The sequence below is a fragment of the Dendropsophus ebraccatus genome, chromosome 7 (assembly GCF_027789765.1).
Source record: "Dendropsophus ebraccatus isolate aDenEbr1 chromosome 7, aDenEbr1.pat, whole genome shotgun sequence".
In the NCBI taxonomy this organism is placed as follows: domain Eukaryota; kingdom Metazoa; phylum Chordata; class Amphibia; order Anura; family Hylidae; genus Dendropsophus; species Dendropsophus ebraccatus.
In genome coordinates, this window is record NC_091460.1 from 1775182 (window position 1) to 1802405 (window position 27224).

The window sequence follows — 27224 nt, forward strand, 5'->3', positions numbered from 1 at the left end:
ACTTCTTAACCAGTGTGTGTGCTGCGCTGTGGTTGGGTGGAAAGAGCGCAATGGAGAAACAGGATAGAAAAGGAAGAATAGGGTAAAAGCAAGGAGAAATCCCACTGGACAACAGAATCTGGTACATACACAAACAATAACCATGCAGCTTCAAGACTTCAGTTTTACTCTATAGCGACATCTAGTGATCATCTTTAGTAATACAACAGTTATAGTAAAATCACAGACAGGTACAGACTTTTACGAAGGGTGTAAGGAATAGCAACACCCACAGTGGGACACCACATGTGTAGTCCCCGGCCTCTACTACAGATGTCAGGTAACTCTGTCATCTCTAGTTCCTTTGATAATAACAGGATCAAGTAGGTTATGCAACTTGGACAGCAGGGGAAGCATGCCTGGCTGCATCTAACACACCCAAGTTGCAGCATTACGCCACTGTCACAGTCTCTCAGCTATAAACTCCAAACACAATATAATCTCTATGTAAAGTGGAAAATACACCAGGAAACCTTCTCTCCTCTACATTATCATGGACAAAAAGCCACATTGTAAGCCAAAGAAACATTTTCATGCACCCCTTCATGTTGCCTATGACAACCAAAGATGGTGGTGGGAGGATCAAACAGTAGCCACCACTCACTGTCATTGTGTGTGTGTGATGTGGTCAGACACGTCCTCTTTTCATTTTCAGTCATCTGGTACAAGGGATTTTGGGGTCTTTCTTGCCTACAGTTTGCTAAGATGCTTATTGTCCCTACTGCAGTCTCTTTATCCCTCACTACCAGCAACACTTTGACTGTAGGAGCAAATAGATGAACTGCAGCCAATTCTTCCTAATGAGCAGCTGCCTGCCTGTCTGTGAGAATGAGCTGCAGATGCGGGGTAGCTGGCCGATTCACAGGGAATCTGTAGATATATACAGTGCTGTGCATTATAGAAGCCCTAAGGGCGTTTGGGGTCTTTCCTGCCTAGAATCAGCTAAATCCTCACTGTCCCTGCTCCAGCCTCTCTCCCTGACTACCTTCAAGATGGCGTCTGATGACGAGCAGTTCTTATATCCTGAAGGTCACATGAGTAAGCCAGCCAATGAATGTTGACGCTGTTCTCGCGATGCCACCGTTCTCCTAGGGCCTGTCACACACCCCTGCATTGTTATTGGTCCAAAAAAAAGCACCAGGGACGGTGGGAGGGGAAACTTTGGTCGGATGCTCAATCGAAAACGAGTATTTCAAATAATGTAGTATTCCATCGAATAGCTACTCACTCATTATTCTATTATAGTAGCCCTGATGGCGTTTGGGGTCTTTCCTGCCTAGAATCAGCTAAATTCTCACTGTCCCTGCTCCAGCCTCTCTCCCTGACTACCTTCAAGATAGCTTCTGATGACGAGCAGTTCTTATACCCTGAAGGTCACATGAGTAAGCCAGCCAATGTCTTTTGATGCTGTTTTCGATGCCAGCATGCTCCTAGGGCCTGTTAAAACACCCCTGCATAGTTATTGGTCCAAAAAAAGCGCCAAAGAAGGTGGGAGGAGAAACAAATTTTTACTGCATTTTTGGTCGGATGCTCAAACGAGTATTTCAAATAGTGTAGTATTCCATCGAATAGCTACTCGCTCATCTCTAGTTATTTCTAAGTTCTTGTGGCACCTTGGTAATTAGACACCTCTTCATAGGCCATCAGTATAAGGTTGTGACGGTCATGTGACAGCTGACTGGTTACACCCAGTATGAGATGCGGGGGTAGCCGGCCTATTCATTGGGAATCTGTAGATATATACTGTGTATTATAGCAGCCCTTAGGGCGTTTGGGGTCTTTCCTGCCTAGAATTAGCTAAATCCTCACTGTCCCTGCTCCAGCCTCTCTCCCTGACTACCTTCAAGATGGTGTCTGATGACGAGCAGGAAAATTCTTATACTCTGGAGGTCACATGAGTAAGCCAGCCAATGACTGTAGACGGTGTTCTCGCGATGCCAGCATGCTCCTAGGACCTGTCACCCTAAATAAAAATTTTTTTTTTATTATTTTATTACCAGACAACCTCTTTAACCTTTAGATGAATAAGCCTAGTTTCTTAATTCTTGTGAATGACTGGATACCTGGAAAAAATGTTCTGCTTTTATAGCATTTCCCACATCATCAAAATGTCTTCTCCCCTGTGTGAATTCTCTGATGATTTCTTAGTTTGCCTTTAGTGATGAAACATTTCCCACATTCAGAACATGGGTACGGCTTCTCACCGGTGTGAATCCTTTGATGTATGACAAGACCCGATTTCTGACTACAACATTTCCCACATTCTGAACATGTATATGGCTTTTCTCCCGTGTGACTTCTCTGATGTTCGACAAGAGCAGATTTTCTTGTAAAACATTTCCCACATTCTGAACATGAAAATGGCTTCTCTCCGGTGTGGATTTTCTCGTGTTGAACAAGATGGGATTTTTGTAGAAAACATTTCCCACATTCTAAACATGAGTATGGTTTCTCCCCTGTGTGACTTCTTTCATGTGTAGCAAGATACGATTTGCTGATAAAACATTTCCCACATTTTGAACACAAATACGGCTTCTCTCCTGTCTGAATTCTGTTCTGAGTAAAAAGATCAGTTTTTTTTGCAAACTCTTTTCCACATTCATCACATTGAATCCTTTCCCCCCCTCTGTGACCCGCCCCTGTGGTCGCAGTGTGTGAGCGGTCAGGAGAAGGTTCCTCATGGTCAGGAGGATTATATGATAGATCTGTAGTGTGACGTCCTGGATGTACAGTAAGGGGGAGGAGGGCTTCTCCTGAGGAGTGCTGCTCCGCACCACCAGCTTCTGCTTTATAATTCAGTGATAATACGATGTATTGTTCAGAGATATTACCGCCATTTTCTGTTAGGATAAAAGATGGAGATTTTTATTATTTTTCTAGTCTAATTATTAGTATTTTGGGGGGAAACTATAGAATTGTCCAGCTTCAACACTGATTTTATAAAACTTAAGAACCTTACAACTGGGCATCACTAAAGCGGGTCTCGGGATCACATATTGGCTCATTGGCGCCAACAGTAAAACAAACAACGTGCACAAATACATTAGCAAGATCTCCACAAGCCTAAAGGACAGAAATGGCGGTACATCGCACCCAGGGTTGATACGGAAGCTTGTTCAGCTACATTAAAAACCAACATCAGAAGTTAGTAAATCATTTGATCAAACCATAGTGCCTCATGTACCACGTGTAGTTTTCTGATACACATGGGTCCCTAATCTACTCCGCCGGCGGGGTTTGGGGGGGCCCCCTTTCCTGCTTGGCGGTCGCTGACCGGCACACTGTTGTTTGGTTAGACACTCGTGGGCCAGAGAACTGCACGTGGTACATGAGGCAATATGGTTTGATCAAATTATATACTACTGATGTTGGTTTTTAATGTAGCTGCCTTCAGGAGACTGGACCTGGATACAGTAAGTATAGCTGGTATATAGCTGCCTTCAGGAGACTGGACCTGGATACAATAACTATAGCTGTTATACAGCTGCCTTCAGGAGACTGGACCTGGATACAGTAAGTATAGCTGTTATACAGCAGCCTTCAGGAGACTGGACCTGGATACAGTAAGTATAGCTGTTATATAGCTGCCTTCAGGAGACTGGACCTGGATACAGTAAGTATAGCTGTTATATAGCAGCCTTCAGGAGACTGGACCTGGATACAGTAAGTATAGCTGGTATGTAGCTGCCTTCAGGAGACTGGACCTGGATACAGTAAGTATAGCTGTTATATAGCAGCCTTCAGGAGACTGGACCTGGATACAGTAAGTATAGCTTTTATATAGCAGCCTTCAGGAGACTGGGCCTGGATACTGTAAGTATAGCTGTTATATAGCTGCCTTCAGGAGACTGGACCTGGACACAGTAAGTATAGCTGTTATATAGCAGCCTTCAGGAGACTGGACCTGGATACAGTAAGTATAGCTGTTATATAGCAGCCTTCAGGAGACTGGGCCTGGATACAGTAAGTATAGCTGTTATATACCTGCCTTCAGAAGACTGGACCTGGATACAGTAAGTACAGCTGTTATATAGCAGCCTTCAGGAGACTGGACCTGGATACAGTAAGTATAGCTGTTATATAGCTGCCTTCAGGGGACTGGACCTGGATACAGTAAGTATAGCTGTTATACAGCAGCCTTCAGGAGACTGGACCTGGATACAGTAAGTATAGCTGTTATATAGCAGCCTTCAGGAGACTGGGCCTGGATACAGTAAGTATAGCTGGTATATAGCTGCCTTCAGAAGAGTTTGCCTGGATACAGTAAGTATAGCTGGTATATAGCTGCCTTCAGAAGACTGAACCTGGATACAATAAGTATAGCTGTTATATAGCTGCCTTCAGGAGACTGGACCTGGATACAGTAAGTATAGCTGTTATATAGCAGCCTTCAGGAGACTGGGCCTGGATACAGTTAGTATAGCTGTTATATAACTGCCTCCAGGAGACTGGACCTGGATACAGTAAGTATAGCTGTTATATAGCAGCCTTCAGGAGACTGGACCTGGATACAGTAAGTATAACAAATGAATGTAAATTACAGACACGCTTTATATTACATTTCCTGCTGATTTAGATTTTAAAAGTTATAAAGGACAGGTACACTTTAAATATAACTAGCTTTACCTTTGAAAATTTGTTGTTCCCACACAAGTCCCCAATTGTAAGGCCCTGCCTATATCATTAAATCCTCCTCCACCTGCCTGTAGCTGTAGAACAATACACCAACTTCTCGTAGGTATCAGACAGTTCACGGTGTGTTAGTAGATACTGACTTTGTTTTATAGCTCTAAAAGATTTGATTCATGCTGAACAATACAGGAGACATGTCTGCTAAATGAGGCGACTTACACATCACGGGAAAGATGTTTAATGGTGACAGAACCCTGTGACCCCCTGTGTAACTCCATCCTCCCCTACCTGGTATAGCAGCTGCCGGCGCCTCCTCCTCCTTCACCTCACTCATACACCGGGGATCGCCCCTCATCCTCTCTTCTTCTGCTTCATCCTCCTCCACTTTAATATTAGTCACCTGATCTCCCCCCTGATGGGACATATAGAACAATTCAGTACAATCCAGCAGACAGGAGGGAAAATCTAACACATCAACATAAGAAACCAGCAACATGTATCTATCAGCCTCATCACATCTATGAGTGCAGGAGCAACAACCACCAGCACCGGGGGGCGCTATAGAGATATAGTGCTATAGCATCAGCCTCATCTACCTGCTGATTGTCTGCTGGGACATTTCCCTCTGGACAGTCCTGGGAATACAGAGGACGGGGACACCTCTCTGGTGGATTCCTGTCACTGCCTCCATCTGTAGGGAACACACAGGGAGCCAATCCATTATACACTGCTACATGTCATCAGGAGGAGGAGGATGATGGGAGGAGGATGGGAGGATGAGAGGAGGATGATGATCTAGAGGCCCCTCCCCCCTACTCTCTAGCATCAGGAAGGTCTCCTCTTACCTTGTGCTGTGAGGCCGGGCGGCTGATCCTCCATCATGAGCGGCTGTTCCCCCCGGTACAGATCCTTGTGTCCTTCTACATACTCCCACTCCTCCATGGAGAAATAGACGGCCACATCCTGACACCTTATAGGAACCTGACACACACAATGATCACACAGTCATCCCCCCCAGCCTGCTGCCTCCTGGATTACTCTATCATCTCCCAGCATTCCCCAGTGTCACCTCTCCAGTCAGCAGCTCAGTCATCCTGTGGGTGAGTTCTAGGATCTTCTGCTCATGTATCAGTGATGGAGGCTCCGTGATGGGGCCCCGGGCCCTGCTCCGCCCTCCTGACTCCTGGGGGAAGGCCACACCCTCCCCCCATGTCTTCTTCACTATGGTGTAATCCTGGGGATGGAGAGAGACAATGAGGGGACTGAGCCCAGTATTCCTGCCTCCTCCTCACTACAAAGAGGAGATTGTCCCCCTGTATAGAGCTCTAGTGAGGAGGAGGAGGAGGAGGAGACACATCTGGACTACTGGGGTCAGTGCTGGAGACCACCGCACCTACAAAGAGGAGACCAGATCCAGAACATAGAGCGGGGGAGGGAGGGAGGGGCCAAAGAGCCCAGACAACAATGGTGGAAATCTAGAGAAGTTACCTCTCCGGTCAGCAGGCGGATGATCTCCAAGGTGACGTGTAATATTCTCTTACTGATCTCATTCCTGTCCTTCTCCATCATATAGAAGGGTATAAGGTCCTGACAGTGCAGTGTGTGGGGAGCCCCGCCCACTCCTGTCACATGATCACAGGTCCTTCACCACAATCTCTTCTCTCCTGCACTGCTGAGCCCCGCCCCCACATGTACTGGTCACATGATTGTGACATCATCACAGGTCCTACACCTCCAGCATCTCCCAGATACAGAGCAGCTCCTGGTCGGGCAGTCACTGCTGTTGTGTTGTGTGTGGAGATCTCTGCTCCTCAGTGTGTGACCCCAGCAGTAAGGTAAGCTTACAGGAGGAGGGGTGTTACATTGTGTTACTATCAGTGTGTGACCCCAGCAGTAAGGTAAGCTTACAGGAGGAGGGATGTTACATTGTGTTACTATCAGTGTGACCCCCCCAGCAGTAAGGTAAGCTTACAGGAGGAGGGGGGTTACATTGTGTTACTATCAGTGTGTGACCCCAGCAGTAAGGTAAGCTTACAGGAGGAGGGGTGTTACATTGTGTTACTATCAGTGTGTGACCCCAGCAGTAAGGTAAGCTTACAGGAGGAGGGATGTTACATTGTGTTACTATCAGTGTGTGACCCCCCCAGCAGTAAGGTAAGCTTACAGGAGGAGGGATGTTACATTGTGTTACTATCAGTGTGTGACCCCAGCAGTAAGGTAAGCTTACAGGAGGAGGGGTGTTACATTGTGTTACTATCAGTGTGACCCCCCAGCAGTAAGGTAAGCTTACAGGAGGAGGGGTGTTACATTGTGTTACTATCAGTGTGACCCCAGCAGTAAGGTAAGCTTACAGGAGGAGGGGTGTTACATTGTGTTACTATCAGTGTGACCCCCCCAGCAGTAAGGTAAGCTTACAGGAGGAGGGGTGTTACATTGTGTTACTATCAGTGTGACCCCAGCAGTAAGGTAAGCTTACAGGAGGAGGGGGTGTTACATTGTGTTACTATCAGTGTGACCCCAGCAGTAAGGTAAGCTTACAGGAGGAGGGATGTTACATTGTGTTACTATCAGTGTGTGACCCCAGCAGTAAGGTAAGCTTACAGGAGGAGGGATGTTACATTGTGTTACTATCAGTGTGTGACCCCAGCAGTAAGGTAAGCTTACAGGAGGAGGGATGTTACATTGTGTTACTATCAGTGTGTGACCGCAGCAGTAAGGTAAGCTTACAGGAGGAGGGATGTTACATTGTGTTACTATCAGTGTGACCCCAGCAGTAAGGTAAGCTTACAGGAGGAGGGATGTTACATTGTGTTACTATCAGTGTGACCCCAGCAGTAAGGTAAGCTTACAGGAGGAAGGGTGTTACATTGTGTTACTATCAGTGTGACCCCCCAGCAGTAAGGTAAGCTTACAGGAGGAGGGGTGTTACATTGTGTTACTATCAGTGTGACCCCAGCAGTAAGGTAAGCTTACAGGAGGAGGGGTGTTACATTGTGTTACTATCAGTGTGACCCCCCCAGCAGTAAGGTAAGCTTACAGGAGGAGGGATGTTACATTGTGTTACTATCAGTGTGACCCCCCAGCAGTAAGGTAAGCTTACAGGAGGAGGGATGTTACATTGTGTTACTATCAGTGTGTGACCCCAGCAGTAAGGTAAGCTTACAGGAGGAGGGGTGTTACATTGTGTTACTATCAGTGTGTGACCCCCCAGCAGTAAGGTAAGCTTACAGGAGGAGGGATGTTACATTGTGTTACTTTCAGTGTGTGACCCCCCAGCAGTAAGGTAAGCTTACAGGAGGAGGGGTGTTACATTGTGTTACTATCAGTGTGACCCCAGCAGTAAGGTAAGCTTACAGGAGGAGGGGTGTTACATTGTGTTACTCTCAGTGTGACCCCAGCAGTAAGGTAAGCTTACAGGAGGAGGGGTGTTACATTGTGTTACTATCAGTGTGTGACCCCAGCAGTAAGGTAAGCTTACAGGAGGAGGGGTGTTACATTGTGTTACTATCAGTGTGTGACCCCCCAGCAGTAAGGTAAGCTTACAGGAGGAGGGATGTTACATTGTGTTACTTTCAGTGTGTGACCCCCCAGCAGTAAGGTAAGCTTACAGGAGGAGGGGTGTTACATTGTGTTACTATCAGTGTGACCCCAGCAGTAAGGTAAGCTTACAGGAGGAGGGGTGTTACATTGTGTTACTATCAGTGTGACCCCAGCAGTAAGGTAAGCTTACAGGAGGAGGGGTGTTACATTGTGTTACTATCAGTGTGTGACCCCAGCAGTAAGGTAAGCTTACAGGAGGAGGGATGTTACATTGTGTTACTATCAGTGTGACCCCCCCAGCAGTAAGGTAAGCTTACAGGAGGAGGGATGTTACATTGTGTTACTATCAGTGTGTGACCCCCCAGCAGTAAGGTAAGCTTACAGGAGGAGGGGTGTTACATTGTGTTACTATCAGTGTGACCCCAGCAGTAAGGTAAGCTTACAGGTGGAGGGATGTTACATTGTGTTACTATCAGTGTGTGACCCCAGCAGTAAGGTAAGCTTACAGGAGGAGGGATGTTACATTGTGTTACTATCAGTGTGTGACCCCCCCCAGCAGTAAGGTAAGCTTACAGGAGGAGGGATGTTACATTGGGTTACTATCAGTGTGACCCCCCAGCAGTAAGGTAAGCTTACAGGAGGAGGGATGTTACATTGTGTTACTATCAGTGTGACCCCCCAGCAGTAAGGTAAGCTTACAGGAGGAGGGATGTTACATTGTGTTACTATCAGTGTGACCCCCCCCAGCAGTAAGGTAAGCTTACAGGAGGAGGGATGTTACATTGTGTTACTATCAGTGTGTGACCCCAGCAGTAAGGTAAGCTTACAGGAGGAGGGATGTTACATTGTGTTACTATCAGTGTGACCCCCCAGCAGCAAGGTAAGCTTACAGGAGGAGGGATGTTACATATGCTGTGGCCCCTGTATGGTTTTGGGCCCCTGGCTGTGACATAAAGGTTATGGGAGGACTAGACCCTCCTTGTACCCCAGTTGGCAAAGTACAGAAGTGTCGGTCGGTCCTAGGGATACTGATGGAGTAAGGTAACAGTGATTATGTGTTTTCTTGAAATATTTTTTTTTTTGCCTAAAAAAATTTCTGGTCTCTTTACTTTTTTGTTTTTTTGTTTTGTTTATTTTTTATTGCTTCTTTTGCTTTCTTTTCCTTTCTGTGATGTCAGTGTAAAGGCTATAGTTCAGTATTTCTCATTTCCAGTCCTCAAGACCCACCAACAGATGTTGTTTTGAGGATTTCCTCAGTATTTCACAGATGATATAATTATACTTAGTGAATCAGGTATTATTACAGGTGTTCTTTGTATGGGAAATCCTCAAAATATGACCTATTGGTGGGTCTTGAGGACTGGAGTTGAGAAACACTGCTATAGGTAGTCACAGATATGCATCAAGTACCTTTATTACTCTATATGCGTTATATATGTGTAGCCAGCAGATGGAGCCAGAGTACTATGTAACCTAATACTCTTCTATGTCATCCCACCACATACTGGTGTGTAACTTGTGTGGCCTGCCTCTTTTGCCAATACCCTGTGTAACCCCCTGGTTGTTGTTTCTTTGTCTGTATAGTAATTAGTGATGTATGGGACTTTATATAAATTTTATAACATTTGTGGAATAAAGATACATTTTTTTTCTCTACTTGATTGTGTGTTTAACAATTTGTAGGATATTTATAGCAGAAGACTTAGTTCCATGGGCCAACGAGGAGGGGATATGAGGGGATCAGGCAGTCTGGCAAACACTGGCGGAGGAATGCTATCCGAGAGGTGCAACCTGTTAATGACACCCAACCAGGAAAAATCCACCGATACACATCCTTGCATGTCAGAGGGACAAGTCTCAAAGATGGTGAGGGAGTATGTAGTGTACCGCACCATCGCCCTCCCTTATCACTCTGTGCCATTCAACTAATGAAAGAAAAGCTGGACATGGCATGAGCTGGCGCTGTACGACTTGGAGGTGATGGACTCCCTTGCCGCTAGCGTCTTGTCAGGGAGGGTATTTAGCACTGCTGGAGGTATCATCACCGATAAATATACACACCTGTCACTGAGAATGCTGACAGCTGATGCTTCTCGAGATGAATAAGGTGTGGATTTCATCAGACTTCTCCTTCAGAGCAAAGCAGCATACCATAAAGCCAACTGCCGGGTGTGTTAGCATCTTCCTCCTCCTCACTAACAGTCTAAGGCTGGGTTCACACTATGTATATTTGAGGCTGTATTTGTGAGGCTGTATAGCAACCAAAACCAGGAGTGGATTGAAAACACAGAAAGGCTATGTTCACATAATGTTGTAATTGAGTGGATGGCCGTCATATAATGGCAAATTTTTGCTGTTATTTTAAACGGCTGTTATATTGAAATAATGGCAGTTATTTATCGTTATATGACGGCCATCCACTCAATTTCAACATTGTGTGAACAGAGCCTTTCTGTGTTTTCAATCCACTCCTGGTTTTGGTTGCTATGAGGACCTGACATGAGGACCAAATACTGCCTTAAGTATACAGTGTGTGAACCCAGCCTAAATGTGCTGAGGAGAGAAATTTTCACCTCTGTCACGACTAGGCTCTTGCCCCCAATTTTTTACGGAGGTCACCACCAAACGTCATGGCCTCCTAAGAATAGCGTCAGGTGTCATCCTCCCACCAATGTCTAATTTCACTATCAATTCCAATTTTAATTAATGTCAATTTTTTTTTTTAAATTAAGGGCACCTTAAAAATTGGAATATGTTGCGGCAACGCCCCACCTGCCACACGTGCTGTGTCTAAGCCATTTTCTTAGTTTGGTGGTTCAGCTGTGTGCTCATTCAAATTCCAGGACCTAAGAATACTGTCAGGTGGGGGAGGTAGGGACAAGACACGACACTGAGCCCACCCACTGTCCCTACCTACTTGCCTAAATAAGGCAGATGATGAAAGATAAAATCAAAGCTTCACAGACTGTAACAGTTCCTGTGGTGGTTCCACCTGTACCAGATACTCCTGTAGTGCCCCCAGTTGTTGCACCTGTTCAGGCTCCTAGATCCCCCCCCCCCCACTAGTGTATCTGAGGATTCTGTTAGATCTAAAAGATATAGGTCCTTGTCCCCAGATTCTTGAGTGTGAGTCGGGCCAGTCCTCAGACTCTGTTGTTATTAGTGATGAAGGAGATGAGGTGGAGAAACGAGTCAAAAGATGCCTCTTCCCTTCTGAACGTACAGGCCCCTTTGTGGAAGCAGTCGGACATGCCCTGGGTATGGAAGAGTTTCAAGAGGAACTCTCGGCTAAGGATAAACTTTTTGCAGGGCTTAAAGCTAAAGAAAAACTTGTTTTTCCCATTCATGAAACCTTACAATCCCAGGTTTTGGAGGAATGGAAGGAGCCAGAGAGAAGGCGTATTATTTCTGGGGAAATTAGAAGAAGGTTACCATTTAAAGATGAGCACATTGCTTCTAAAGTAGATGGCTCTGGTAGCAAAGGTTACAAAAAAGACCGTGCTCCACTTTGAAGATTCTTCTCATTGAAGGATCCCATGGATTGTAAGGCTGAGAGCCTGTTAAAAAAATCATGGGATACAATTTTATTCTCCATTAATAATAATATTATTGCTGCTACTAGTGTAGCCCATGCAATGCATGTTTGGATTGAACAATTAAACAATAACCTAAAGAGGAAATCCTCCAAAGGAGCTATTAAAGACTCCTTTCTACTCCTGAAAGATGCAGCTGCTTTCTTGGCTGGCGGGCATTATGGTTGAGAAATTGGTTGGGGGATTCTAAATCTAAGTTATGTGGTTTCCCCTTTGAGGGCAACTATGTCTTGGTGTAGCAATTGATAAAATTTTAGAAAAAAAGAAAGCTCTTCCAGAGGGCAAAATGCCAAAAAAGAAAGAGCTACACAAGAGACTTAGATATCAGGACCAAACTAGAGGTAAAGTTAAATCCGGAGGTGGTTGGAGCTATCTAAAGGGGGGTAAAAGTAAGAATATTTTTTTACAACCCCAAAAGCTCCCAGGACAAACAATGACCCTGTTCCAGTTGGGGGGAGACTGTCTAGGCATCGGGAGGCCTGGCAGGACATCACTCAAAGCTCATGGTTTCTGGACATTATCACCTATTTGCCAGGAAACAGAACAGGAAGGTTCAGAATTTTTTCTCATTGGATCCAAGAGATGGTTTGGGATTCTTCAGAGTCTGGCAGTGGAACCCCCAATCCACCTGCCCGAGGAACCGGACCTTCTATTCCAGGGCCCTCTCTTCCACCCAGACCTTCAGACTCTCAGGCTTTCAGCTTGGATCATGAAAGGTGCATGCTCCGTAGTAAAGGACTTTCTGAAGAAGTGATCTCAACTATTCAGAAAAGTAGAAAACTTGTAACTAACAAAATTTATCTAAAGATCTGGAAGGTGTTCTCAGCCTGGTGCCCTTCTAAACCCCCTTTTCTGGCAGAACCTAATATTGCATTAATCCTTGATTTTCTTCAAGCAGGTCTGGAAAAAGGACTCAAGCCACACTGCTAAAGGTTCAGGTGGCTGCCCTGTCTGCTATCTATGATTATTCCATTGCAGACCATAGGTGGGTCAAGAAGTTCATGAGAAGTGCACTAAGACAATTTCCTGCTGTAAAAAATCTACACCCACCTTGGGATCTTTATACGGTACTAGAAGGAATCACCCATGCTCCTTTTGAGCCTATTAAAGAAGCCGACATAAAATTTTTCTTACAAAACTGCTTTTTTGGTAGCCATAGTGTCCGCTAGGAGCGTAGGAGAAATCCGAGAACCTTATATTATTTATACAAGATGATAGAATTATGCTGAAGACAGATCCTAACTTCCTCCCTAGGGGCGTGTCCTTCTTCCATCGATCTCAAGTCATCATCTTACCATCATTTTGCTCTTCTCCAAAAAATGATTTGGAATGGAAATAACATACCTTAGACCTTAGAGAATAGAGATGAGCGAACTGGGCGTGGGTTCGAATCCATCCGAACCCGAACGTTCGGCATTTGATTAGCTGCGGCTGCTGAACTTGGATAAAGCTATAAGGTTGTCTGGAAAACATGGATACAGCCAATGACTATATCCATGATTTCCATATAGCCTCAGGGCTTTATCCAACTTCAGCAGCCACCGCTAATCAAATGCAGAATGTTCGGGTTCGAATGGACTCCAGCATGCTCCAGGTTTGCTCATCTCTAGAAGAGAACAATTCTCCAGATATCTAGAGGTTTGTAGTTCTTGTAGGAAGGATAAATCCCTATTTATGCAATTTCAGGGGAAAAATAAAGGGAAGAAGGTTTCTAAGAGCATTCTAGCACGTTGGATTCGTAATGCGAAAGAACAAGCGTACAGTTTACAAAACGTAACATCTCCATTACTAAATAAAGCCCACTCCACCAGAGCTGTTTCAACTTCTTGGGCAGAGAGTAGGGATGGTCCAAACCGTTCTTGGCAATGATTCCCGCTGTCTGCCCGCTCCGTGGAGAGGGTGGATACAGCGGGAGGACCGCCTGGAAAACTGGGATACAGCCATAGCCATAGGCTGTATCCCAGTTTTCCAGGCGGTCCTCCAGCTGTATCCACCCTCTCCACGGAGCGGGCAGACAGCAGTAATCATTGCCAAGAGTTCAGGTTCGTGCGAACCCGAACCTCGACAGGTTCGGACCATCCCTAGCAGAGAGGGCTTGCGCTTCAATTGAACAGATCTGTCAGGCAGCCACTTGGTCTTCTCCGCACACCTTTACGAAGCATTACAGACTACAGCTTCCGAAAAATGAAGACCTTACCTTTGGAAGGAAAGTTCTTCAGGCTGTTGTCCTACCCTAAGGGAAATGGTTGTCATTCTCCTGTGGTGCCATTGTGAAGATGAGGAGAGAAAACTATATTAGTCTTACCAGTAAGTCGGTTTTTCCGAAATCTTCACGACGGCACCAACATCTTTCCCTATATTGTATATTGAATATCTATAATACTCACATGGTGTCAGAGGCTGTTATAATACTCTAGTGATAGTGGGAAGGGGAGGGGACTTTAACCTCTCGTGTTTGTGCTTTTCCTTTCCCTAGGGGGTGAGTTAAGTCCTGTGGTGCCATCGTGAAGATTTCAGAAAAACCATCTTACTGCTAAGACTAATGGTGGTTTTTTTTTTTTTTTTTTTTTCTTCATTAAAAGCATCTGAAACATGGGTATATGTTGGGGTGCTGTATCCCTGATGTGCAGCACTGACCCCTCCTACGCCGGCCATGCCTGGGCTCATTTTTCAAACTGGTGGTTCAGCCGTTTCAGAAACATCCCCCGGAGTGCCGGAGCTACCATACTTTCCCTCTCTTAGATAGTCGTTAAAGGATTGAAAGTGTATATATTCATATTCCAGGGCCTGTTAGGAAGACTGTATTGTTATTTATTTGTCACTACCTCTAAGAATTTATGAGAGGGTCACACCAGGCTCTCGCCCACTTTGGATCCATCACAATTGGCATGGATATTTTCAATTAAAATTTGACTGAGGATCAACACAACATGAGGATTAACAATGAGGAGAAATGTCACCACTTGAGGGTTCAGGGAGTCACCACCAGGCTCTCATCCCCAATTATAAAGAAGGCCGCCATAAGACTCTCACACAAAATTATTGTACAGAGTGGATGAGGCCTCCTTTATGTGTAATGGAGGATGCATGGGATTACTTCTTACCTTTCAATTTTTGCACTTGGTGCATTGGCTTGATGAGGAGCAGGAAGCCCTGTAGTGGAGTTTTCCTCCATCCGGCATGAATCTTCACGGCACTGTAGTGACACAACACTTTCCCCACTCCCGGCATGATACTGCGGCATCATACCGGACAGGGAGAAACTCCACTACAGGACTTCCCCGTCCAAAGCGTCCATAGAATATGGAGCATGGGAATAAGCCCTTAGAGTCTAGGTTCAGGTACGATAATTGATCCAAAACAGGGTAAAAAAGCTATATAATGTACATGTGCAAAATTACAGATCAACATGGAGGGATAAAGGTCAAAAATAATTAACATTACAAACAACATAGACAATAATAACCATCGGAGACTATGCCACCAGAATATTACAATAGCCAACTGATCACAAGAGTCTTAGCTTTCAGGTAGAGGGTGCCCGTCACTATGCTGCGCCCCACAGCTCGGAGACACAGCGGACACCGGAAGACCGAGCCACCGAGCCCAATGAGTTTGACTAGATCTAATCTGAACTCACCAGAATTGGGATGGTGTCTCAGCAACCCAATCTTCCAGCATCAGCTTCACCTTCATGCTGAACCGTGGGGAGGTCCCAACCGCAATGGAAACAGAAAATGGTAAAACTGCAATGGTAACAGGAAAGCGCCAAGCCTGACACCACCAGTAGCTTATCACAGAGATGAGCAGAGTAGCCATTCTCAGCCAATCCACAGGTGCGGGGAGACCCCGATGGGTAAATCTAGAAGAATGTCATGCGCTGGAGGTCTAGTGTAGCTGGAATCCTGGGACACGACCTCCAGCACACGTAATTCTTCCAGAACTGAGGGGAGGATAGTCAGTTTACCATCACGGTGCAGTATCCGAAGACTGAAGACAACTACTTTTGATAAGTCATAGGGACATCTATCAAAGGTTATGGTCAGTCAAGGTCACACCCTGAACAATCAAGAGATTGAACAAGAAGAATTGCACGTGTTCTCTTCCGACACTGTCACATGACCTGGACGGCCCCGTAATGTAAGTGTATAGCACATGACACAGCGTGGCCCTATGTTCTTCTTCTGCCGATCGATTGGGGTCTGACACCCAACCCATAAAAACTTGACCCGTTTCTGTGAGTTGTCACTGTCAAAAGTGTTTTGTGAGTGACTGCTACAGGGTCCGTTCACACTATCAAATTTGAACGGCAGAATTATGGCCAAAATTTAGATTTAGGTCACAGTTCCTTTTGCTGAGGATGAACCTCCAGAGCCAACAGAAAAGTGTCTGAGACCCCCGAGTGTAGTGCAAGTCCGATAGCAGAGTGATAGTACAAGCAATGTCAGAACCCATGCACATCATGATGGGGATATATATATATATATATATATATATATATATATATATATATATATATATATATATATAGTTGTCCCCTCGGCAGCCCGTTCCCCTACAGTGACCGGCGTCTCTCCACACCAAACGAGGGCTAATTCTTCACCACGTCCGGTTGGATTCTCCTGCAGAGTGGGGGGGGGGGATTTATTAACCCTTTTCCTCCGCAGCTCGGGGATCTTTGCTCTCAACCATCTGCCCACAGTTGTATCTTCTCCCCGAATTGGCGTGGGTTTCCTGCCACTCGAATACATTAGTTTCATGGACACGTGTCAGCTCCACTGCTATAGAAGTACAAATCCTATCTTTCCTACATCCACAATATTCCTTCTCCAGGGACTGTGCTCATGGTTTTTCCAGCAGATCCCGACCGTTATAAAGATAAACCTCTCACTAGATCTTGAATAATTCTAATAAGTCAGCATGGTTTCTCCCCAGAGTGACTTCTCTCATGGTACCTTAGTTTGCTGTTAGTGATAAAACATTTCCCACAGTCTGAACATGAGAATGACTCCTCTCCCGTGTGAATTCTTTTATGTCTGACAAGATTTGATTGTGTTGTAAAACATTTTACACACTCTGAACACGAATATAGATTTTCTCCTGTGTGAATTCTGACATGTGTATCAAGATTAGATTGATTTAAAAAACACTTCCCACACTCTGAACATGAATACGGCTTCTCTCCAGTGTGACTTGTATGATGATTCCTTAGCTTACCTTTAGTAATAAAACCTTTCCCACATTCTAAACATGAATATGGCTTCTTCCCTGTGTGAATTCTCTCATGAGTAACAAGATGTGATTGATTTGTAAAACATTTTCCACATTCTGAACATGAATATGGTTTCTCTCCTGTGTGAAGTCTCTTATGATTAACAAGACTTGCTTGATTTGTTAAACGTTTCCCACATTCTGAACATGAATATGGCTTCTCTCCTGTGTGACTTCTCTCATGTGCCACAAGGCTGGACTTTTGTGTAAAACTTTTCCCACATTCTGAACATGTAAATGGTTTCTCTCCTGTGTGAATTCTCTCATGTTTAACAAGATCTGAGTTACTTACAAAGCATTTACCACATTCTAAACATGGAAATGGCTTCTCTCCTGTGTGAATTCTCTCATGTTGAGCAAGGCTGGATTTTCTTGTAAAACATTTCCCACATTCTAAGCATGAATAGGGCTTCTCTCCTATGTGGATTCTCTCATGTTGAGCAAGACTGAATTTTCTTGAAAAACATTTCCCACATTCTGAGCATGAATAGGGCTTCTCTCCCAAATGAATTCTTTTATGTGTAAAAAGATTTGAGCATTTTGTAAACTTTTTTCCACATTCATCACAGTGGAACTTTTTCCCCTCTCTCTGCTGTATCCTTGTGGTAGCGGTGTGTGAGCGGTCAGGAGAAGGTTCCTCATGGTCAGGAGGATTATATGATAGATCTGTAGTGTGACGTCCTGGATGTACAGTAAGGGGGAGGAGGGCTTCTCTTGAGGAGCGCTGCTCTGGAGCGCCAGCTTCTTCTTTATAGGTCGGAGATAATGTGAAGCTCTTGCTGGGATTTTCTGTTAGGATTACAGAGAGATTTTGAGGCTTTTCCTTCACACCACAATACAGACAGATATATATAACATCAGGCAGCTATGTATACGCTGTAACTGCAAACCAAAATTTAATTTTTTTTCTATATATTTCCTCATCCTCCTAACTGATTTCTAAGCTTACATAGGGAGAGAGGAGCCTGCCCGCCAGGTATTACATAGGGAGAGAGGAGCCTGCCCGCCAGGTATTACATAGGGAGAGAGGAGCCTGCCAGCCAGGTATTACATAGGGAGAGAGGAGCCTGCCCGCCAGGTATTACATAGGGAGAGAGGAGCCTGCCCTCCAGGTATTACATAGGGAGAGAGGAGCCTGCCCACCAGGTATTACATAGGGAGAGAGGAGCCTGCCCGCCAGGTATTACATAGGGAGAGAGGAGCCTGCCCGCCAGGTATTACATAGGGAGAGAGGAGCCTGCCCGCCAGGTATTACATAGGGAGAGAGGAGCCTGCCCGCCAGGTATTACATAGGGAGAGAGGAGCCTGCCCGCCAGGTATTACATAGGGAGAGAGGAGCCTGCCCGCCAGGCCTAACATAGGGAGAGAGGAGCCTACCCTCCAGGTATTACATAGGGAGAGAGGAGCCTGCCCGCCAGGTATTACATAGGGAGAGAGGAGCCTGCCCGCCAGGTATTACATAGGGAGAGAGGAGCCTGCCCGCCAGGTATTACATAGGGAGAGAGGAGCCTGCCAGCCAGGTATTACATAGGGAGAGAGGAGCCTGCCCGCCAGGTATTACATAGGGGGAGAGGAGCCTGCCCGCCAGGTATTACATAGGGAGAGAGGAGCCTGCCTGCCAGGCCTTACATAGGGAGAGAGGAGCCTACCCTCCAGGTATTACATAGGGAGAGAGGAGCCTGCCTGCCAGCTATTACATAGGGAGAGAGGAGCCTGCCCGCCAGGTATTACATAGGGAGAGAGGAGCCTGCCCGCCAGGCCTAACATAGGGAGAGAGGAGCCTACCCTCCAGGTATTACATAGGGAGAGAGGAGCCTGCCCGCCAGGTATTACATAGGGAGAGAGGAGCCTGCCCGCCAGGTATTACATAGGGAGAGAGGAGCCTGCCCGCCAGGTATTACATAGGGAGAGAGGAGCCTGCCCGCCAGGTATTACATAGGGAGAGAGGAGCCTGCCCGCCAGGTATTACATAGGGAGAGAGGAGCCTGCCCGCCAGATATTACATAGGGAGAGAGGAGCCTGCCCGCCAGGCCTTACATAGGGAGAGAGGAGCCTGCCCGCCAGATATTACATAGGGAGAGAGGAGCCTGCCCGCCAGGCCTTACATAGGGAGAGAGGAGCCTGCCCGCCAGATATTACATAGGGAGAGAGGAGCCTGCCTGCCAGGTATTACATAGGGAGAGAGGAGCCTGCCCGCCAGGTATTATATAGGGAGAGAGGAGCCTGCCCGCCAGGTATTACATAGGGAGAGAGGAGCCTGCCCGCCAGGTATTATATAGGGAGAGAGGAGCCTGCCCGCCAGGTATTACATAATGAGAGAGGACCCTGCCCGCCAGGGATTACATAGGGAGAGAGGAGCCTGCCCGCCAGGGCTTACATAGGGAGAGAGGAGCCTGCCCGCCAGGTGTTACATAGGGAGAGAGGAGCCTGCCCGCCAGGGCTTACATAGTGAGAGAGGAGCCTGCCCGCCAGGTATTATATAGGGAGAGAGGAGCCTGCCCGCCAGGGATTACATAGGGAGAGAGGAGCCTGCCCGCCAGGTATTACATAGGGAGAGAGGAGCCTGCCCGCCAGGTATTACATAGGGAGAGAGGAGCCTGCCCGCCAGGTATTACATAGGGAGAGAGGAGCCTGCCCGCCAGGTATTACATAGGGAGAGAGGAGCCTGCCCGCCAGGTATTACATAGGGAGAGAGGAGCCTGCCCGCCAGGTATTACATAGGGAGAGAGGAGCCTGCCCGCCAGGTATTACATAGGGAGAGAGGAGCCTGCCCGCCAGGTATTACATAGGGAGAGAGGAGCCTGCCCGCCAGGTATTACATAGGGACAGAGGAGCCTGCCCGCCAGGTATTACATAGGGACAGAGGAGCCTGCCCGCCAGGTATTACATAGGGACAGAGGAGCCTGCCCGCCAGGTATTACATAGGGACAGAGGAGCCTGCCCGCCAGGTATTACATAGGGACAGAGGAGCCTGCCCGCCAGGTATTACATAGGGAGAGAGGAGCCTGCCCGCCAGGTATTACATAGGGAGAGAGGAGCCTGCCAGCCAGGTATTACATAGGGAGAGAGGAGCCTGCCCGCCAGGTATTACATAGGGAGAGAGGAGCCTGCCCGCCAGGTATTACATAGGGAGAGAGGAGCCTGCCCGCCAGGTATTACATAGGGAGAGAGGAGCCTGCCCGCCAGGTATTACATAGGGAGAGAGGAGCCTGCCCGCCAGGTATTACATAGGGAGAGAGGAGCCTGCCCGCCAGGTATTACATAGGGAGAGAGGAGCCTGCCCGCCAGGTATTACATAGGGAGAGAGGAGCCTGCCCGCCAGGTATTACATAGGGAGAGAGGAGCCTGCCCGCCAGGTATTACATAGGGAGAGAGGAGCCTGCCCGCCAGGTATTACATAGGGAGAGAGGAGCCTGCCCGCCAGGTATTACATAGGGAGAGAGGAGCCTGCCCGCCAGGTATTACATAGGGAGAGAGGAGCCTGCCCGCCAGGTATTACATAGGGAGAGAGGAGCCTGCCCGCCAGGTATTACACAGTGGGGGGGGGGGGGCAGCCAGTCACAGTGTGGTAATATGAGGTCAGGAGATGGCGGTGTTCCGGCCGTTAGCTTCTCCCCTTCCCCCGGGGGACATTCTGCCCTTTAATAAACAAGTCATTTATTGTTTTGGTTTCCATGGTTACCTCCCTAGTGATGTAACCGGTTATTTTTTCATTGACCTGTGAGGGTTTGTTTTTTGCAGGACAGGTTGTACTTTTTATTGGTATCATTATCATATATGTGAGTTTTGTTATCTTTTCGGGTGGGTCCCCATGTACCAGAACTGCAGTGTAATTCATCGTATTTACATACTCACAGATGATATCTTTATTCCGCTATAAGTATACAAAGCGCCCCCCCCCCCTTTAACCCGTCCGCGCTCCGGCTGCTTCTGTGACCCCCGGCTCCCCGGTGTCCTGCTCAGCCAATCAGTGCGCTGTCCTGCCGCACCCACTGACTGAGACGTCCGGAATCTGGGGGCCACATGAGCAGCCAGAGGGACGTATTCACCGGGCCGCGACAGGTTAAGGGGGGGGGGGGGGCGACGCTTTATATACTGACAGTGGAATGAAAATATCCTCTGTGTATAGAAACCTATTCATACTGACCGGGCCAGGAATCACAGCGGAGCTCGCAGCAGGAGATACGTCACAGTGCCAGTATATGAGCCCCGCACTGAAAGGTTTTTTTTACAGGGTAAATTAATAAAATAGCGTAATCAGAATTTTAAATTTTTTTTACCGCGGTCACAGTGTGGGATGAACAATGTTATTACAACAGATGCAGCGACTCCTAATATGTGTATTTTTATTTTTTTTTATGTTTCTTTTAATAAGGAAAGTATTTTTTTTTATTTTTCCAATCCCACAAGGAGACATTTAGAGTGATCCCTCTATCTCTCATATACAGCAGTCACTGTGTGTCCTCCATGTATTACAGCTGCTATACAGCACATCAGCATGTATATAGCGTCACACAGGCCCAGAGCAGCCATTGTGGGGTCACCGGGGGCCCGGAGTGTTACGGAATGTAGCTGTGAGGTGGAGCCCCCCCTTATATCCCTGTGCCCCCCCCCTTACTATACTGCACTATACATATATACACAGGGGGGGGGGGTGTTACTGTAATGTAGCTGTAAGGTGGAGCCCCCCCTTATATCCCTGTGCCCCCCCCCTCACTATACTGCACTATACATATATACACAGGGGGGGGGTTACTGTAATGTAGCTGTAAGGTGGAGCCCCCCCTTATATCCCTGCCCCCCCTCACTATACTGCACTATACATATATACAGGGGGGGGGGGTTACTGTAATGTAGCTGTAAGGTGGAGCCCCCCCTTATATCCCTGCCCCCCCCTCACTATACTGCACTATACATATATACACGGGGGGGGGGTTACTGTAATGTAGCTGTAAGGTGGAGCCCCCCCTTATATCCCTGCCCCCCCTCACTATACAGCACTATACATATATACACAGGGGGGGGGGGGGTGTTACTGTAATGTAGCTGTAAGGTGGAGCCCCCCCTTATATCCCTGCCCCCCCTCACTATACAGCACTATACATATATACACAGGGGGGGGGGGGGGGTGTTACTGTAATGTAGCTGTAAGGTGGAGCCCCCCCTTATATCCCTGTGCCCCCCCCCTCACTATACTGCACTATACATATATACACAGGGGGGGGGGTGTTACTGTAATGTAGCTGTAAGGTGGAGCCCCCCTTATATCCCTGTGCCCCCCCTCACTATACTGCACTATACATATATACACAGGGGGGGGGTGTTACTGTAATGTAGCTGTAAGGTGGAGCCCCCCCTCATATCCCTGCCCCCCCTCACTATACTGCACTATACATATATACACAGGGGGGGAGTGTTACTGTAATGTAGCTGTAAGGTGGAGCCCCCCCTTATATCCCTGCCCCCCCTCACTATACTGCACTATACATATATACACAGGGGGGGGGGGGGTTACTGTAATGTAGCTGTAAGGTGGAGCCCCCCCTTATATCCCTGCCCCCCCTCACTATACTGCACTATACATATATACACAGGGGGGGGGGGGGTTACTGTAATGTAGCTGTAAGGTGGAGCCCCCCCTTATATCCCTGCCCCCCCTCACTATACTGCACTATACATATATACACAGGGGGGAGGGTGTTACTGTAATGTAGCTGTAAGGTGGAGCCCCCCCTTATATCCCTGTGCCCCCCCCCTCACTATACTGCACTATACATATATACACAGGGGGGGGGGGGGGGTGTTACTGCACTATACATATATACACGGGGGGGGGGTGTTACTGTAATGTAGCTGTGAGGTAGAGCCCCCCCTTATATCCCTGTGCCCCCCTCACTATACTGCACTATACATATATACACGGGGGGGGGGGGGTGTTACTGTAATGTAGCTGTAAGGTGGAGCCCCCCCTTATATCCCTGCCCCCCCTCACTATACTGCACTATACATATATACACAGGGGGGGGGTTACTGTAATGTAGCTGTAAGGTGGAGCCCCCCCTTATATCCCTGTGACCCCCCCTCACTATACTGCACTATACATATATACACAGGGGGGGGGGGTGTTACTGTAATGTAGCTGTAAGGTGGAGCCCCCCCCTTATATCCCTGTGCCCCCCCTCACTATACTGCACTATACATATATACACGGGGGGGGGTGTTACTGTAATGTAGCTGTAAGGTGGAGCCCCCCCTTATATCCCTGCCCCCCCTCACTATACTGCACTATACATATATACACAGGGGGGGGGTTACTGTAATGTAGCTGTAAGGTGGAGCCCCCCCTTATATCCCTGTGCCCCCCCCTTACTATACTGCACTATACATATATACACAGGGGGGGGGGGTACTGTAATGTAGCTGTAAGGTGGAGCCCCCCTTATATCCCTGTGGCCCCCCCCCCCTCACTATACTGCACTATACATATATACACAGGGGGGGGGGTGTTACTGTAATGTAGCTGTAAGGTGGAGCCCCCCCTTATATCCCTGTGCCCCCCCCTCACTATACTGCACTATACATATATACACAGGGGGGGGGTGTTACTGTAATGTAGCTGTAAGGTGGAGCCCCCCCCTTATATCCCTGCCCCCCCCATCACTATACTGCACTATACATATATACACAGGGGGGTGTTACTGTAATGTAGCTGTAAGGTGGAGCCCCCCCTTATATCCCTGTATAACTCCATCCTCCCATACCTGGTATAGCAGCTCCCGGCGCCTCCTCCTCCTTCACCTCACTCATACACAGGGGATCGCCCCTCATCCTCTCTTCTGCTTCATCCTCCACTTTAATATTGTGACTTCCCTCTGGACAGTCCTGGGAATACAGAGGACGGGGACACCTCTCTGGTGGATTCCTGTCACTGCCTCCATCTGTAGGGAACACACAGGGAGACGATCCATTATACACTGCTACATGTCATCAGGAGGAGGAGGAGGGGAGGAGGAGGAGGAGGAGGATGGGGGGAGGAGGAGGATGGGGGGAGGAGGAGGATGGGGGGAGGAGGTGGAGGATGGGGGGAGGAGGAGGATGGGGGGAGGAGGAGGATGGGGGGAGGAGGAGGATGGGAGGAGGAGGTGGAGGATAGGGGGAGGAGGAGGATGGGGGGAGGAGGAGGAGGAGGATGGGGAGGAGGAGGAGGATGGGGGGAGGAGGAGGAGGATGGGGAGGAGGATGGGGAGGAGGAGGAGGATGGGGGGAGGAGGAGGAGGATGGGGGGAGGAGGAGGAGGATGGGGGGAGGAGGAGGAGGATGGGGGGAGGAGGAGGAGGATGGGGGGAGGAGGAGGAGGATGGGGGGAGGAGGAGGAGGATGGGGGGAGGAGGAGGATGGGGGGGGGGGGGGGAGGAGGAGGATGGGGGGGGGGGGGGGAGGAGGAGGAGGATGGGGGGGGGGGGGAGGAGGAGGAGGATGGGGGGGGGGGGAGGAGGAGGAGGATGAGGGGGGGGGGGAGGAGGAGGAGGATGGGGGGGGGGGGGAGGAGGAGGAGGATGGGGGGGGGGGAGGAGGAGGAGGATGGGGGGGGGGGGAGGAGGAGGAGGATGGGGGGGGGGGAGGAGGATGGGGGGGGGGGAGGAGGAGGAGGATGGGGGGGGGGGGAGGAGGAGGAGGATGGGGGGGGGGGAGGGGGGGGGAGGGGGGGGGGAGGAGGGGGGGGGAGGAGGAGGGGGGGGGGGAGGAGGGGGGGGGGAGGAGGAGGGGGGGGGGGAGGAGGAGGGGGGGGGGAGGAGGAGGGGGGGGGGAGGAGGGGGGGGAGGAGGAGGAGGATGGGGGGGGAGGAGGAGGGGGGGGGGGAGGAGGAGGAGGATGGGGGGGGGGAGGAGGAGGAGGAGGATGGGGAGGGGGAGGAGGATGGGGGGGGGGAGGAGGAGGAGGAGGATGGGGAGGGGGAGGAGGAGGGGGGGGGGGAGGAGGAGGAGGATGGGGGGGGGAGGAGGAGGAGGAGGATGGGGGGGGGAGGAGGAGGAGGAGGATGGGGAGGGTGAGGGGGAGGAGGAGGAGGAGGGGGAGGGTGAGGGGGAGGAGGAGGAGGAGGCGGAGGGGGAGGGGGAGGAGGAGGGGCAGGAGGGGGAGGGGGAGGGGGAGGGGGAGGAGGGGGAGGAGGGGGAGGGGGGGGAGGAGGGGGAGGGGGGGGAGGAGGGGGAGGGGGGGGAGGAGGAGGAGGAGGGGGAGGAGGAGGAGGAGGAGGGGGAGGAGGAGGAGGGGGAGGAGGAGGAGGGGGAGGAGGAGGAGGAGGAGGGGGAGGAGGAGGAGGAGGAGGGGGGGGGGGAGGAGGAGGATGGGATGGGGGGGGGGGGAGGAGGAGGAGGAGGATGGGGGGGGGGAGGAGGAGGAGGGGGGGGGGGAGGAGGAGGATGGGGGGGGGGAGGAGGAGGATGGGGGGAGGAGGAGGAGGAGGATGGGGGGGGAGGAGGAGGAGGATGGGGGGGGGGGGGAGGAGGATGGGGGGAGGAGGAGGAGGAGGATGGGGGGGGGGGGAGGAGGAGGAGGAGGATGGGGGGGGGGGGGAGGAGGATGGGGGGGGGAGGAGGAGGAGGAGGAGGATGGGGGGGGGGAGGAGGAGGAGGAGGATGGGGGGGGGGAGGAGGAGGATGGGGGGGGGAGGAGGATGATGGGTGGGGGGAGGAGGAGGATGGGGGGGGGGGGGAGGAGGAGGATGGGGGGGGGGAGGAGGAGGATGGGGGGGGGGGAGGAGGAGGATGGGGGGGGGGGGAGGAGGAGGATGGGGGGGGGGAGGAGGAGGATGGGGGGGGGGAGGAGGAGGATGGGGGGGGGGGGGAGGAGGAGGATGGGGGGGGGGGGAGGAGGAGGATGGGGGGGGGGGAGGAGGAGGATGGGGGGAGGAGGAGGAGGATGGGGGGGGGAGGAGGAGGAGGATGGGGGGGGGAGGAGGAGGAGGATGGGGGGAGGAGGAGGAGGATGGGGGGGGGAGGAGGAGGAGGATGGGGGGGGGAGGAGGAGGATGGGGGGGGGGAGGAGGAGGAGGATGGGAGGAGGAGGAGGAGGATGGGGGGGAGGAGGAGGAGGATGGGGGTAGTGGGAGGAGGAGGAGGAGGATGGGGGGAGGGTGAGGAGGAGGAGGCGGGGGGGGGTAGGGTGTGGAGGAGGATGGGAGGGGGGGGGGGGGGGGGAGGATGGGGGGGGGGGAGGAGGAGGATGGGGGGGGGGGAGGAGGAGGAGGAGGATGGGGGGGAGGAGGAGGAGGAGGATGGGGGGGGGGAGGAGGAGGAGGGGGGGGGAGGAGGAGGAGGAGGATGGGGGGGGGAGGAGGAGGAGGAGGATGGGGGGGGGGGAGGAGGAGGAGGATGGGAGGAGGATGGGAGGAGAAGGGAGGATGGGAGGAGGAGAAGGAGGATGGGGGGGGGGGGGAGGATGGGAGAAGGAGGAGGATGGGAGGAGGATGGGGGGAGGAGGAGAATGGGAGGAGAAGGACGATAATCTAGGGGCCCCTCCCCCCTACTCTCTAGCATCAGGAAGGTCTCCTCTTACCTTGTGCTGTGAGGCCGGGCGGCTGATCCTCCATCATGAGCGGCTGCTCCCCCCGGTACAGATCCTTGTGTCCTTCTACATACTCCCACTCCTCCATGGAGAAATAGACGGCCACATCCTGACACCTTATAGGAACCTGACACACACAATGATCACACAGTCATCCCCCCCAGCCTGCTGCCTCCTGGATTACTCTATCATCTCCCAGCATTCCCCAGTGTCACCTCTCCAGTCAGCAGCTCAGTCATCCTGTGGGTGAGTTCTAGGATCTTCTGCTCATGTATCAGTGATGGAGGCTCCGTGATGGGGCCCCGGGCCCTGCTCCGCCCTCCTGACTCCTGGGGGAAGGCCACACCCTCCCCCCATGTCTTCTTCACTACGGTGTAATCCTGGGGATGGAGAGAGACAATGAGGGGACTGAGCCCAGTATTCCTGCCTCCTCCTCACTACAAGAGGAGATTGTCCCCCTGTATAGAGCTCTAGTGAGGAGGAGGAGGAGGAGACACATCTGGACTACTGGGGTCAGTGCTGGAGACCACCGCACCTACAAAGAGGAGACCAGATCCAGAACATAGAGCGGGGGAGGGAGGGAGG

The 27224-nt window shown here is 50.0% G+C and overlaps 3 protein-coding genes across 4 annotated transcripts in view; 1 reads left to right on the forward strand and 2 right to left on the reverse strand.

Moving 5' to 3' along the window:
- On the reverse strand, positions 1-26762 carry LOC138797180 (zinc finger protein 84-like). Of its 2 annotated transcripts, XM_069977019.1 has the most exons (3): positions 26631-26762; positions 16725-17864; positions 1-2651 (listed from the first exon to the last, which is right to left on the reverse strand). In XM_069977019.1, exons 1-3 carry the CDS (start codon positions 26725-26727, stop codon positions 2143-2145), a joined length of 1746 nt encoding a protein of 581 aa, XP_069833120.1. In that variant the 5' UTR covers positions 26728-26762; the 3' UTR covers positions 1-2142. The 2 variants fall into 2 exon arrangements, with proteins under 2 accessions (XP_069833120.1, XP_069833119.1); XM_069977018.1 differs by lacking the exons at positions 1-2651; positions 26631-26762 and adding an exon at positions 23837-24009 and having other exon boundaries at positions 14631-17864.
- Positions 1-27224, forward strand: part of LOC138797150 (oocyte zinc finger protein XlCOF22-like) — a 483239-nt gene that overhangs the window by 320306 nt on the left and 135709 nt on the right. The window lies entirely within an intron of this gene.
- LOC138797182 (oocyte zinc finger protein XlCOF7.1-like) overlaps positions 1-27224 on the reverse strand; it is a 179739-nt gene that overhangs the window by 59627 nt on the left and 92888 nt on the right. The window lies entirely within an intron of this gene.